This window comes from Cervus elaphus, chromosome 3, assembly GCF_910594005.1.
Source record: "Cervus elaphus chromosome 3, mCerEla1.1, whole genome shotgun sequence".
In the NCBI taxonomy this organism is placed as follows: domain Eukaryota; kingdom Metazoa; phylum Chordata; class Mammalia; order Artiodactyla; family Cervidae; genus Cervus; species Cervus elaphus.
Window position 1 is genome coordinate 25,476,750 of NC_057817.1, and position 15,360 is coordinate 25,492,109.

General features: G+C 46.9%; 1 protein-coding gene across 2 annotated transcripts in view; it reads right to left on the reverse strand.

Moving 5' to 3' along the window:
• Positions 1-4,255: 4,255 nt before the first annotated feature.
• Positions 4,256-15,360, reverse strand: part of NCKAP1L (NCK associated protein 1 like) — a 46,675-nt gene continuing 35,570 nt past the window's right edge. For both annotated transcript variants that reach the window (XM_043881795.1, XM_043881802.1), the window contains exons 27-31: positions 13,773-13,866; positions 12,772-12,888; positions 12,344-12,453; positions 10,350-10,439; positions 4,256-5,705 (exon numbers count right to left, since the gene is read on the reverse strand). In XM_043881795.1, the coding sequence (XP_043737730.1) occupies positions 5,574-5,705; positions 10,350-10,439; positions 12,344-12,453; positions 12,772-12,888; positions 13,773-13,866 (543 nt within the window). In that variant the 3' untranslated portion in view covers positions 4,256-5,573. The remainder of the gene's footprint in view (positions 5,706-10,349; positions 10,440-12,343; positions 12,454-12,771; positions 12,889-13,772; positions 13,867-15,360) is intronic.

Below are 15,360 nucleotides of genomic sequence, written 5' to 3' on the forward strand. Positions count from 1 at the left end.
TTTCCAGAGAGAATCCGACCAGAGCAGGAAGCACCCTGTCTTGACTTAATTATAGGTAACTCCATAAGGGCCAGGAAATCATTCCTGTCTCATCTCAACCCCTGCATCTCAACCCCTTTCCTCTTATTCTGTCTTCTCTGAAAGAAATCCAATGGCTAAAGGCCCAACACAAAAAAATTAGCTGCTTAAAACATCTGTAGAATGAATGCTCTGGAATCTGAACTAAAGACCTGTAGCAGGGCAAAGCCTCTTCCATCAAAGTAAGTCCTACCTAGGACTCTGGCAGGAAGTTAGGATTCCTTTAAAGTCTCCTCCTTAATGGCCACCTACTTTGGCATTGGTGGAAATCTTCTGTGAATCGAAAGTGGATGTGTATTCACTAACTAATCCATGACCCGCTAACTAATTAAAGAATGTGAGTTTTAATTTCAAGAACTCTGGAGGCTGGAAGGATGAGTGATGAGGAGAAGGTGTGGACTCCATATCAAGTGGCAACTCCCTCCTTCCCAAGCAATTGAAGAGAAAGGAACAGAAGTAAACTGACAGGGTGAAGATTCTCAACATAGAAGGATTGCCTTTTAGGCAGTTAAGTTAGGTCAGGCCTTCAGATCTGACAGGACAGAGAAGTATCAGCTGAATCAGCTTCAAGGAAGTACAGAGGCTGAAGGTGACAGCAAGCCAGAGATGGAGACAAAATCAGAGAGAACACTGGACTTCAGCCGCTCTGTCCATATAACTTTAGCACACACCATTTCCTGTGCTGACCAGTGGAACTGTCCTAGCCAAGACATGCGTGCCTCTGAGATGTGAACCAGATTCCTTCACAATTCGGTCCTCAAAATTTGAGGGCAATCACCTTCTTATCAACTGAGAAAGAATGGGTTGAAAAAGAATTGTGAAATAAAATTAGAGCTAAAGAGCTCTAAGTAGGAAATTAGGGTTAGAGCTAAGGAGCTTCCCAAATTGGGCAGATGTTTCAACCAGAAGAGGTGGGAAAGAGGCTTCCATTAAGAGAGGGATCTCTCCATGTTTCTTCTTTTTTCCCCTTAATGTTTCTTGTCAACACAGTGACATATTTCACCCCTGCCTTCCCAGGCCCCCAACTTCTAGCCCATTTTAAGAAAATGAAAACTCATACACACACACACACACACACACACACACAGAGAGTTCATGAAAGATACTTTAGAGTCCATCTAGTCTAATCCCATTTATTTAACAAATGGGAAAGAACTTCCCTGGTGGTCAAGTGGTTAAGAACCCACCTGACGATGAAGGGGCCATAGGTCTGATCCCTGATCCAGAAAGATTCCACATGCCTCCTGACAACTAAGGCCACGTGCCACAACTGCTGAAGCCCATTCATTTAGAGCCTGTGCTCCACAACAAGAGAAGCCACCGTGATGAGAAACTCGTGCACCACAACTAGCAAGTAGCCCTAGCTTGCAGCAACTAGAGAAGGGTCCACACACAGCGACGAAGACCCAGCGCAGAAATAAAATAAATAATTTTCTTAAAGTGGGAAAACTAAGTCTAGAAAAGTTATGTGGTCCCACAGAGATTAAGAGACTGATCACTTACGCACAGAGAGTAACAAAGCCAGGGCCAAGTCTCCTAACCCTTTTCCATTCTGTGTTGCTTTTTTTAATCACCAGTCCTGGCTTTTCATCTCAAGCTCATCCGTCTTGTTTTAATCCAGTCTCATTTCTGCCTTACTCTACCCCTAGAGAGGTAAGAACAGGATATGTCTGTTCCATTTATTGTCTCAAAAGACCACCATTCTTCTCTCCTTGTCTTTCCCCTTGTTCCCCACCCCCAGCTTTCCCAGGCTTCTCCCAACCTCAGCCCTCTCTCTTCAGCTTCCAAATTGCCCCTGCCTCTTGGAGACCCTTCCTCCTCACTCCCCTAACCCCACAACCCCTTCCTACAATCTCTGAGTTTGATAGAGACCAAAAAAAAAAAAAAAAACCCAGATGCTTTGGCAGCGGGTGAAGGCTGGATGTGATCTGCCTCCTACAGGAATGCTATTTAAAGGGGCGGCCTCACAATCCACTCCCTCCAAAGTGACAAGAGAAAAGCCTGCTCCTCAATCTCTCCAGAGCTGCAAACTCAGCTCAAGTTAACTTCTGACTTCCTCAACCTGCACCCTGGCCTGCTGCTCCTTTTTCCTATTCAGGTGGGAGGGAGAGGACTTGACAACTGAGGTGTGGGGGCCGAGGGGGGACTCATCTTCGTCTCCTTTGATGACAGGTACTTAGGAGGAGCAGGAGGCCCTGTGGGGCGGAAGACTGGAAGAACACTGTTCCCCCAACCATGTGAGTGACTTCAACCACGTGCCAGCTTCTTCTCAAACTTTGTTGGAAGAGAACTGATCTAGGCAAGAGAATCTAAGGTTCCGGAACTCTTGTCCCTAGCGGGGGCCTCCTTCCCCCCTGAGTGTACATGCTTAAACCACATGTGTTCTTTTCCTCCCTGGCCAAGTGCCAAAGGGTGAGTTTCCCCTTGGCCAGGTCCAGGGATGTCCCCCCACCCCCACCCCCTGCACATGAAGGCTACCCTCACCCACTCACCCGACTGAACAGCGTGGTGAGGGAAACACTGTCTCTACTGCCCAGAGGAACAGGGGCTCCCCTGCAAGCATCTCACCCCCAGGTCTGGTGGGAGGGCTAATTCTGTCTCATTGCTGCAAACAAGTTAATGGAGTTTTTAATGAAAACACTGCACTAATGAAAATGCTGAGGCTAGAACCTACTCTGTGCCTGCGAGACAAAACAATCGGGGTCAGAATTTCTTCTTGATATTCATTCCGCAGTTCCTTTTAGGCCTAAAGTGAGCTGGGGATCTGAGCATAGAAAGCAGTTCATCATGGACTGCATCCCAGACTGTAAGAGGTCAAAGACCCTCCTGGCTGAGGAAGGAAACTGCCTAAAATGCCAATGGGTCCTGTTAACTGAGCCGTCCTTCACCTCTAGACAGTCACCTTTTGTTAAGGTGGTCAAGGCCGCACATCCTCACCCTCTTCTATTTTTCTTACTCTAGGGTCTCTGGATTCTAACAACTAAGTCTTCCCGATGAAGAGGCAGTCGGGGCAGGTAGCAAACGTCCAGGGCTGAATGTCATCTTTGAGTCCTAGTTCCGAATGTACTGATAAGCATGTGACCTTCATTAAGTCATTTAACATCTCTGAATCTGCTTTCTGGCCTGAATTAGGAAAGCCTTCCCTGGTTACCCTGCACAACTGTCTTAAGGTTGTGAGAGCACTTTGAAAAATTATATGTGATAGAGAAGTGTGTGTGTGTAATGACATGTTTATGAAAAGACATTATGTCACATGACAAAATTTTGTAAAAGAACAGATTTGTGTTGCCAAGGGCTAGGGAAGGGAAAGGGGATTGTGGGTGGGACAGAGTGGAACAATATGAAGAAGGCCCTGTAGTGATAAAACCGTCCTATATCCTGACCATGGTGGCAGATGCCTGAACCTACACATGATAAAGCTGTATAGACCTAAATACACACAGTGAAATGAGTATAAGTAAAAACACAGTGAAATGAGTATAAGTAGAACTGGAGAAATCTAAACAAGATCAATGAATTATACCAATGTCAATATCCTGGCAATAGGGACAGGGGATAAATGTGGAGATTGGGGTTGATAAAGTGCTGTTGGCAACTTGTGATTAAAAAATATATATAAACATGAAAAAAAAGAAGTCCTGGTTACAGTGGCATAGGACAGTTTAGAAAGATGCTGTCTTTGAGGAAAACTGGGAAAGGTACACAGGATCACCCAATATTATTTCTCAATAAAAACTGTAATTTAAAAAAAGGTATTATATGTCTACTCTCTATTCCCCTGCAGCAACTTGTCTTGCTGTCCTCTGGGCCGTTCCTCTTAAGCATTCCTCATGCATATGGAAAAGGGATCTCTTGGCTCCTCAAACAGAGGATCCCAGCAGAGATATAAGTGAGTGCAAGGGGAGCTGCTCAGATACTTCTGAGCTTTCTCTTCTTCATCAACACTTCCCTCAGTCTCAGGAGGCCTGACCCCCGATCACTCCTTAGAACCTAACATTTTTTCCATAGCGCGGAAGGACAATTAGCTGATGCATGGCACAGGACCCTCCGATGCTTCTATCCTAAAGAGTAGACAATTGTTGCTAAGAAAAACTTGTGTATTAATTATGGGTGCCAAGTTTAATAAGGATTGACTAAGCCTGGGTCTCAAGAAATAAAGATCAAACACACACATATCTAAAAACAGCTAACAAATAGCTTTAATGAACTCCGGATGGATTTGCTGAAAACCAAAAATTGCTTCCCTTTTATCCTGGAAGTATAGACATGACCCTAATTAATCAATTAGTTACTTTTATTTGCCCATTCCAACCACTCCAGACCTGTGACATCTATGATCTGTCCTCCAGTCCTGCCTGACATAAAAGTGATGGATGCAGGGGGCCACTGTTTCCTGCCAGGGAGTTAACTAAACCTAGTTTAGTGCTATCTTAAACGCCTGGGGCTTTGTGACACTTGAAATTCTAATTAGTGCAGGAAAGGGCTAGGTTGAAACAGCTTGTACTCCCTCAAGTATACCCACTCTCAGGGCCCTGTAACCTAATGAGGTCTGTGAAATTTAAGATCCAGAAGAGAAATCCCTGCCTGGAGCAACAGCTGTACCCAGGATGACAAGGGGATTTGGGTTAAGTTAGTCCCTCCAGTTAGGAGGGAGAATACCCCCAAATGGTATGTGATGGAAACTCACGTGACACTGGACCAATTAGTTGTCCTAGAATTACTCTGGACTGACCCTCTGCTCTGGTTTGTGGCGATGTCAAGGAAAAGAAGGAGGGGTTCGAGTTAGAGATGTGAGAACTTACTCGTTACCTACAAGGTGTGGTAGGGCAGGTGAGGTGGGGGGAGAGTTGGGGCAGTGAAAATCGGGATCCCAAGAGCACTTCCTCATTGCCCCTGCAGGCTGGACAGTTGGAGGCAGACAAACAGACCCATGACTCCTAAAAGAGCCCCCACAAAGGAAAAAAGGGGTTCCTCTGCTACGACTTGGCAGTGCAGTAGGAGCGGGCTGAATGCTTGCTGAACACATTTGGAAAAGGGAGAGAGGAGATAATCGTCCTAATGAATGTGCAGGAGACAATAGCAGCTCCAGTGGGAGGGTTATAAGCTCATTATGGTTTAATATGATGATTGATCATCTCTGCCCGCCAGCATTATCCTAGAATAGTGATGAAGGTCGGAGAGACCCACGCCAGTCAGAGCTCAAGCTCTAGTCCCCAGAAGATAGAAAACATACTTGAGGGTCACATTTTTTTTTCATTGTAAAAATTCATACACCTGGCCCCAACACCATAACTCCTTTCCATGAAAAAAGTCCTCCACCCCCTGCCCCAGTTGGCCCCAATTCTCTATGGTTTTTCAGCCCTGGGCTGTTTCTCCATCTCGCTCTTCACCAGTTCTGGCTGATCTTCTCCCTAGTGACCCCACCTCATTCCCACCCTCTGAGAAATAGCCACAGCTTCCAGTGCAGCACGGGTTTAGGTAGGTCCAAAGGCCTTTCAGTGGGTACTGGCCGACACTCGGTTCAGGTGGAAGGCCCGGGAGACCTCCCGATAAGCATTTCGAAGCAGCACGTAGGGGAAACAGGACTCCAGCATGTCCAGGGTCAGGAAAGAGGACTCCTCCACCACCTGGAAAAGAAAGGGCCAAGGGAGATGAGGACCCCAGGTGGAGCATCCACTGTGACACCCTGTCCCTCTTCATCTGGTTCCCTGGGCCCTCTGAGGCCCTTAGCGTTGCAAGTAAATGGGGTACCAAGGCACTTCTCACTTCGTTTCACTCTCAGAAAGCAATGTTCTCTTCAGCTCCATTATAATGACCCCTGTACCCCTCCTCAGGGTTATATGCAGGGCTCAGAAGCAGAAGGCAGGAAAGAACCACTTCTCTAGGGCAGAAAAACTCCGTTCTCTCTCATTCTGGGCGCTAAATGAGATGTGAGTGGGCAGCACAGATGCAGGTAAGAATGCATAAACGTGCTAATGACAAAGCTCTGCGGAGAAAAAAACAATTACCACTGCAGGCCAAGCAAGAGGAGCCCCAGAACCCACACGGTTTAGTCTCCTCCCTCCCTTAGTACAGTGCTTGGGGAACAGTATGGATGCTGTATAAAGGAGCAGGCATGATTAATTAGTTTAATTAGAAGGCCTGTGTGCTGTGGAAATCCCTGCAGCCCCCACAGCCAAGCAGAAAGATAGATCAAGATGCCTGGGTAAGACGGAGGGTAGGGGGCAGGGGGATATTATCGTAGAGCCGTACAGCCTAGCCTTGGACCGGAGGGTTTCCTTCCCTGAAGAAGGAGCGGGGTGTCTTTCCTTCCATACTCTCCTCGCCCAAGAGGCTGTGGGACTAAAAAACACTCTGGAGAGAAGTGTCCCATATCCTCTGGCAGTTCACACAGATGGGCCTTCCCAAATATGTCTGGGGTTTCAAGTCCTGAAAATTCACTCAGGAAAGAGATCTACCATCTCCACTGTAACGTTTTTCTATCTCTGAAGTCCTTTCAATTTTTAAAATTTGTAAGGTGCTGCAATACTCAAACCATGCACACACAATCCACACAACAGCCTCAGAAGAGCGGACACCACAGGCTGGAGGAGAGAAAATCCGCCCGTAAAACTGTAGCTGTGATCTCAGGTTGGATGGCAGAAAGAATTTCTTGCTAAGCAAGATTTTCAAAACCTTAAGCCAGTAAAGAGATAAGATCTCTTTTCCAGAATATGACCCTCGGGTATGGGGAAATGAGTGATGGCTTCAAGAAGGATCCACTGGCCCAAGACTTCTATTCTCTGCTCTGTTAAGCACAGAAAATCACAGGGCTCCCAACTGGAGGAAATTCACAGCAGTGGAAACAGCTCAGGAGTGAAAGCCAAGAAACGGGTCCTAGTCCCAAATCTGCCCATGTATTTTGGGGGAGACCTTGGATGTTATCTTTCCCTCCCTCTCCTCGGTTTCCTCGCCTAGGAACAGTGAGGACTGGACTAACCGTCAGCATCTGATCTGTTTCTGACACCTAGGATTCCATGAGCCTATGAGAGAGTCATTCCTTCCCCCGTGAAACCCACACCAGGAAGTCTGACAATAGTGGGGGTGGGCACTGCCCAGGCTTGACAGCCAAGACAGACCCCAGGGAAAGAAGTGCCTGAACAGGATTTGGGGCTACATGAATAGCCTCTTTACGCAGAACACAGCTCCTTCCCTTCAGTCATTTCCAATTTCTCTGTGGAAACATTTGCATTTAAATTGCTTTGCAGCAGCTAGTCCCTCTGTCTCTTCCCTCCTACAAAAAGTGCCTGGTCTTAGGGCTGTTCCAGCCACTCTGCAGGCCTGTGATGCCACAAGGGGCAGACACCTTGCCACACTTGGGGGGGAGGGGGAAATGCAAAGCAGAGGGAGGAGGCAGGGCTAAGCAGCTGTACAGAATCACCTCCAACCTCACAGAGGTGGAAACCATCCAAGGAAATGGAACAGGCATGCCTAAATCATCAAGAAACTAAACTGAGCAGCAGAGAGGGGCAACATTTGTTTAGCATCTATTATGTACTAGGCACTTTTATATAAACTGTCTCATGAACCCTCACCCCTCTAGCATAAGGATGTGAAAGTGAAAGTCACTCAGTCATGTCCGACTCTTTGTGACCCCATGGACTATACAGTCCACAGAATTCTCCAGGTCAGAATGCTGGAGTGGATAGCCTTTCCCTTCTCCAGGGGATCTTCCCAACCCAGGGATCGAACCCAGGTCTCCCACATTGCAGGCAGACTTTTTTACCAGCTGAGCCACAAGGGAAGCCCAAGAATACTGAAGTGGGTAGCCTATCCCTTCTCCAGCAGATCTTCCTGACCCAGGAATCAACCAGGGTCTCCTGCATTGCAGGTGTATTCTTTACCAAGAATCCCTGAGCTATCAGGGAAGCCCATCATAAGGATAACTGCCCACTTTTAAGGCTAAAGAATCAGAGTCTCAGAAAGGTTACTTGCCCCAGGTCATGTTGGGCTTCCCAGGTGGCTCAGCAGTAAAGAATCCGCCTGCAATTGCAGGAGCCACAGGAGACTTGGGTTCTATCCCTGGGTGGGGAAGATCCCCTGGAGGAGGGCATGGCAACCCACTCCAGTATCCTTGCCTGGAGAATTCCATGGACAGAGGAGCCTGGCAGGCTATAGTCCATGGGGTCGCAGAGAGTCAGACAGGACTGAAGCGGTTTAGCGTGCACACACACAGAGGTCACGCTGCTCTGAAGACTGTGCTCTGTCGCCTTCCTTTGGCCCTCCTTGGCCTCCTCTGCCCTCTCACCTCCTCACCACACCCCCACAGCCTCAGGTCCATTCTCTTCTCTTCCTCATCATGACCCTTAATCAGCCCAACCTAGGCCTTTTCAAGCTAGAGAAGCTGAGACACAGATAGCACTCAGTGCTTGTGTAGTTAAAGAAGGAGACCCAGAGGGAGTCCCAGGCATGCCCACCCCTGCACACTTGGGCCTGGCCAAGAGTGCAAATGGAAGCCCATATACCACATGATAAAATATTATATTCTTTCTTGCAATATTTGCAACATGTATTCATCCCTCAATATCCATGGGCACTGGCAGGGGATTAGTTCCCAGACCGCCTGTGGAACCAATTCAGGGGAGAGACCAGAATCTGTAGATGCCCAAGTTACTTTTATAAAAAGGCATAGTGAGTGTGAGTGTGAGTGTGAAGTCACTCAGTCGTGTCCTACTCTTTGTGACCCCATGGACTGTAGCCCACCAGGTTCCTCTGTCCATGGAATTTTTTAGGCAAGAGTACTGGAGTGGGTTGCCATTTCCTTCTTGAGGGGATCTTCCTCACCCAGGGATTGAACCTGGGTCTCCCGCATTGCAGGCAGATGCTTTACCATCTGAGCCACCATGCAAGCCCAAAAGGCATAGTACCTGCATATAACCTAGGATATCCTCCCATATTCTTTAAATCATCTCTAGATTACTTATAATACCTAATACAACATAAATGTTATGTAAACAGTTATCATATAAAGGCTATGTAAATAGTTGCTGGTGTGGGCAATTTGAAGTTTTGCTCTATGGAACTTTCTGGAATGTTTTTTAAAACAGTTTCAATCCATGGTTGGTTGAATCCATAGCTGAGAACCTGTGGATATGGAGGGCTGAGTGTACGTTTACAGTTTCATGGAAGACAGGTGTGAATTAAGAATTGTTAGACCCCTCAGAGTTCTGTACCAGAACAGGGAGAAGGGAGGGAATCAGCCTCCAGCCTGGCACCCCTTCTCCTCCCACCCCAGTTTCGGGGGTTTGTAGACACACATAATCTTCCTGTCTGCACACCTAAACTCCAGCCATATATTCCATGGGCTCTAGAGCACAGTCTGCCTCAGTAGGATGGACTCGAGGAAGTACAGTACAAGCTCTACATGTGGGCTGGAGCTGCTCAGGAAAGAATTCTGAGGCCCGAGAAGTCTTCAGTGGGGGCTCTGAGGTGGGGCGCAGGCTCCAGGTGGGCCCGTCCTCTCCCCACAGGCCAGAGGAAGGGTCACTCAAACCCAGGGCCCAGAGCAGGAGCCCCTCCTGCCCGCCTTTAAGTACAGAGCTAACCTGGGGAATCAAACCTTAGAACAAGAGTGAGTAACCACGTTGAAGAGGGAAACAGGATCAAGAGTAAAAGATTTTTTAAAAGTTAACTGAGTCAGAGTTCCCAGAACTTTCTACCAAAGAAGGGGAAAGGCCAGAGCTTAGGAAACAGAAGAGATAGCAGGAGCTGCCTGATTCGTGTCCCACCCAGTTCCCTGCCTTACAGCTTTTCAGCTAAAAATCCCTTCCCTCTTCTGGGCTCCCCTCCTCCTCCCACAGCTGAACTCCCCCAGTTGAACCTTCTTCATGGTTCTCTTAAGGACAAGAAATACAGCAGTAGGAAGTGGCCAAGTAAAATCAAAGATGCACTGGACAGGTAGTTATGGATGAGGGACATCGCCATCCATGAGCTCATCCCCATGGTGGGGGTGAGCTGTGCCACCATATCAGACTCAAGAACACCGCAGGGAAAGGGGCCCAGTCAGCTAGGGGCGGGGAAGACACTGCCCTGCAGAGAAATCCTCAAAGATGCTACCTTGGGATGACAGAACAAGTCTAGAATGTTAACCAGAATGTGAGGATTAGACCCCATCGGCAGAATTAAGCTCTTAGTTAATGTTTTCGGGTGATAACCACGGTAGGGAGCCAAAGACCCTATAGAGGATCCTCCCTCTGGCCCTTCCTCTAGACCAACTTAGAACAGATACATACCAAGCGCATGAGCAGAGAAATGGACTCCCGGTTTCTGGTTTTAAGCTTGTCAGTCTCTTGGCCCAGCTGCAGGAGACTGACAGAAGCCACCTGTAAGGGAAAAATTTGTAAGGAAGCAGATTTTTATGAAGGTCAGAGTAGGACAGCCTCAGGCTACAGGAAGTCACGAGCAGATCAAGGAGGTTAGTTAAGAAGTGCTAGGAGGCTCAGGGTGGGAAAGCGGTGAATCCCCCAGGCTTCAGAGACACACACTGCCTCCAAACTAGCCAGTGCAGACAAACAGGCGGTTGCCAAGGATGCTGGAGGAGAGGTAGTAAGAGGCGAAGAAAGAAACTGCAACAGAGGCAGGTAATACTGTATGCCAGGAGATTAATCTCTTTCCCGAGGCGGCCTCCAGACACCACTGTCATCAGACTGTTTACAGCTGACTCCCCACCCGACTAGAGACAGAGCTGGGCCTCTGACTCAGACACAGTGCTTTTGGTATTCTCCTTCTGTCAACTCCCAAATGGCTGTCCTCTCCATTCACCTTCAGGTCCCCAGTAGATCAAAGAGAAAAAAAGAAATGTGACTAATTGCATCCCAGACCCAGGTTACCTGTGTTTAGCAAACAGAGAGGGTAAAAGAGGCAGTAGGGGGGTGACTCCCTTCTAACCCCATCTTAGAGGTCTGGTGTGAATCCTCTGTATATCTCAGATGCTCGAAGCTCATTCTGTCTGGTCTGCTGTCCCAGTTGAAAGAGAGACCCTCTCACTAAGCTTCCAAGTTCCTGACATGTACTTCTTGGGACCAGGGTGTGATTCCCTAGAGAATATGATCTACTGTTTCCTCCTAAAAGGAGACAGATGAGGCTCTAGTTTTTTAAATCAGACTATGCTTTGCAAAAGAATAAGCTCCCTTCAAACTGGTATTCTGTTAAAATCTAGAGGGATGGGAGGGAGTGGGAGGTGAGAGGGAGGTTCAGGTGGGAGGGGACATATGTACATCTATGGCTAATTCATGTTGATGTATGTCAGAAACCAACACAATATTGTAATTATCCTCCAATTAAAAACAAATGAATTTTTTTTGAAAAAAAAGAATAAGCTCCTTATTGCTGAGAATGCTCAAGCAGTCAGTGGGCATTGGACCACGTATCAAAGAGTATGGATTCCTCCATGGAGGATTTAGAATGGAAAGCTCTGGGACCTCTTTGAACAATGGAAAGAGATTACTTATTCTGTGTTTTTCCAGAGGCAAAGCTTAGATCAATAGTGAGAGTTGCAGGGAGTCAAACTTCAGCTAAAAAATATTTTTAACAACTTCTTTCAAACAAATTGAACATAACCTACAGTAAAATCAGCTTCCTGACTGTGAGTTCCAATCCCTAGAAATCTAGACCAGGGGACTCTCAAAGTAAGATCCCAGGACCAACATTACCCAGGAACTTGCTAGAAATGCAAGATTTTCCAACCCCACCATTAACCTACCGAATCAGAAATTCTCCACGTGATTCTGATTCACAATGAAGTGTGGTAATTTGAAAAAAGTTTGACTTTTTATCAGTATTAGAGTTGAAAGGAACCTCATAGATGATAAAACTCAGTGTCTCAAGAGTCTATATTTTAACAAACTCCTCAGGATATTGTAATGCACACCAAAGAAGTACATCACGGATTTGGTTTAATATCTCTATTTAATAAGTAGGAAAACTGTGGCCTCAAAAGTTTGGCTTTTCAGAGACCACACAACTTCTCAGTGGCAGGTCCAAAACTAAACTCAGATTTGCTAACTCTTAGTCCAGTACTCCTTTCAAGTATTGGGCAGAGGCTGAAATACCAGCTGTTGGGGAATTTAGACCCTGCCTTTCACAAAGCCGTCTCTCACTACTTAATAAATAAGATGGGAGGTTAGACTCCGAGGCCTGCTCAATAATAACTGTCTATGGATTTAAGTCAAACCACTTGCCACCAGACTTCACAATCGTCCATTCCTTATAACCTAGACCCACTCACCACGAGAAATTCCTTGAGGTGAGTTTCAATGTTCTTGTTGTAGACTGTGAAGAGGGCAGCAGATACCTGGATGATGGCTTTGGTCAAGCAGTGAATATTGTTGCTGTAACCTAGATTATTATCGACAGAGGGGGAGAGAGAGGAAAGGAAATTGAACCACGCCAGGTGACCCCAACTGGTGAATTCCCATTTTTTCAGTCTGGGCCAGCCCTATGTGACACCAAAGGACTAGGAGCCATTCGAGGATTAGGAGAAAGATAGATAGTCTGATGAAATTTCACCTGAATTTAATTTTACAGATTTTTCATTCTCAAGAGCTTTCTGAAACAGAACTTTGCATCTGAGTCAGAAGTGTGTATTTTCCAGATAGATGGCTCGGTCTCACCTCCTGACCCCAGGACACTAGCCTAAACCTCCTCCTTACTTACCATCCTTCTCAATGCTGTAGAAGGAGGCAGCATCCATGGCAAGGAGGGGGAGGGAAACAGCCAGGAAGATCAAGAGCAGGCAGGCCACCTTATATTCTTCCTCAGGGGATGACAAATCTGGGAAAAGGAAAAGAGAGTAAGGTCAGTAAACAGGAGCTCTCTTCCACAGGAGCTCTACTTCCACAGGAGCTCTACTTCACAGAATTCCTAGGAGGGTCACATGAGAAAATATCTGTGAGAAGACTTTGTAGAGCGTTATAGGCAAGTCATTACTGCTGCTAGTGAGAGGCCTGAGTCCCGGAGGCTTCCACTGGTGACTGAGCAGAGCTTTTGGCAAAGGGCTCAGCTGACACGCAGGCTGAGGGCACTCTGTCAGCTGCCTGACAGAGTGGAGAGGCAGGAAGGAGAGGAAAGATTCTCATCAAAACCGAGAGAGAAGAGGGAGAGCCAGTCTGGCAATTCAAAAAGGCTTCATACCAACCCCCTGGTTTCATCCTATTCAGAGTGTGTGCAAGTATGAATGTGCTAATCAGAGGAAAAGTGTAATGGAAATATAAGAGACAAGTGTGAGACCAGGGGAAGAAGTGAATGGTGTCAAGGTGATTAGAGAGGAGGGGAGAAAGTAAGATCATTCTGGGGAACTGGGACACTATATACCACATAACTAAGCATGAAATCATGTCTGGTTCCCTTGCTGTTTCATCTGCATTAATCTTATTTCCCCAACCAGATTGTAAGTTCCTTTGAGCACTTGCTGAGTACCAGACTCGCTTAATACTTTTCAGCTGATTGACAGATCAACTGGTTGGAACCTGACTAGAAATCGAAATTGCCTGTGGAAGTATTTTCTGGGGATTAGGGACTGTGCTTTAAGTCTTTCCTTAGCTCCCAGTTTCTACACTCTGAATTCACAGTCCCAAATAAAGACTTCTTTGACACTGACATTTTCCCACCCCAAAACAGGGCCCAGGCCTTCCGTCGCCCCTGTTCCCCAGTCGTACCAGTTTTCAGATTGGCAATGGCAGCCACCAGGGCTGGATCAATGTCACAGTCCACCCCCGCAGCGGATGCCAGCTCAAAGATGCTCAGGGTCACCTGGTGGAGAAGAAAACAACATTCTGGAGAGTATTCCCTGGAGAGAAGTACTTGGCAGAAGCTACAGGTGGTTAAGACCCCTGGATCACAGATTTTAAACTTTTGGTGTACTATCATCTTTTCTAGGTATTCCTTTCATAGATCTCCCTAACCTGTAGGGAAAAGAAAAAAAAAAAAAAAAAAGCCCAAGGCTTTAGCCAGGCCTTCAGATTCTCCACAGCACAAATTTACTTTTCCAACTTTATTTCCTCAAACACTTTCTACAGGCAATGCAGCCAGAGTGATGTATTCACCGTCTCTAAGCTACAACTTACTTTCTTCTTTTCATACTCTGGTTCCTGTGTGTCCCTCTCCTGGAGTGTCCTTTCTCCTTGAGAGACCATAGGAAATATATCGGTCTCTGCCCCTGGTTCCTGACACAGGGCTCCTAAAACCCTTATAATTCCCTAAGTGATAAAAACAGTAGGAGCATTTTTTGTTCCTATGCAGCAACTCTGGTTGGGCTCCTGGCCAGCTCCTAGATAGAGGCTGGTCACCAGAGAGACCAAGCCTTGATTAGAAGCTGGGAATTTTCAGCTCCACGCCACCCCCCCACACCCACCCACTTCTGCAGAGAGAGGAGAGGGCCTAGAAATGGAGTTAATCATGCCTATGTGAGGAAGCCTCCATAAAATCCCAACAGTGTGGGGTTCAGAGAGCTTCCAGGTTGGGAACACATCCACGGACCAGGAAGATGTTCAGCCCAAATCCAGAGTCAGAAGCTTATGTCATCAGGACCCTCACAGGTCTCGCCCTGTGTATCTTTCCATATGGCTGGTCTGAAGGTAGAAGTGAGTGTTAGGCGCTCAGTCATGTCCGACTCTTTGGGACACTATACACTGTAGCCCACCATATCTCCTCAGTCCATGGAATTCTCCAGGCAAGAATACTGGAGTGGGTGGTCATTCCCTTCTCCAGGGGATCTCTCCAACCCAGGGATCAAACCCGGGTCTCCTGTATCGCAGGCAGATTCTTTACCTCTGAGCCACTGGGAAGTCCATATGGCTGTTCTTCTATATCCTTTATCACATCCTTTAATAAACTGGTCAATGTGTTTCCCTGAGTTCTGTGAACCACTCTAGCAAATTAATGGAACCTAAGGAGGTAGATATTGGAACCTCTCACCTATAGCCAGTTGGTCAGAAGCACAGGTTTGCAACTGGCTTCTGAATAGGGGGTGGTGGTAGGTGCAGACTTGTGGAAGAGAGCTCTAAACATGTGTGATCTGACACCAACTCCAGGTTGAGAGTGTCAGAACTGAGTTAAGCTGCAGGACATCCAGCTGGTGTCACAGGAGTTGGTGTGGGGACATCCTCCAAACACTTGGTGACCAGAAGTGTCAGAAGTGAAGTGTTCTATGTGAGAGTAAAGGAGACTCTCAAGAGAGAATCACACAGTAGGGGAGAACTGGGTTTTTCTGTAATAGGAAGGGAAAAAGACAAGTTTTTCCTATTT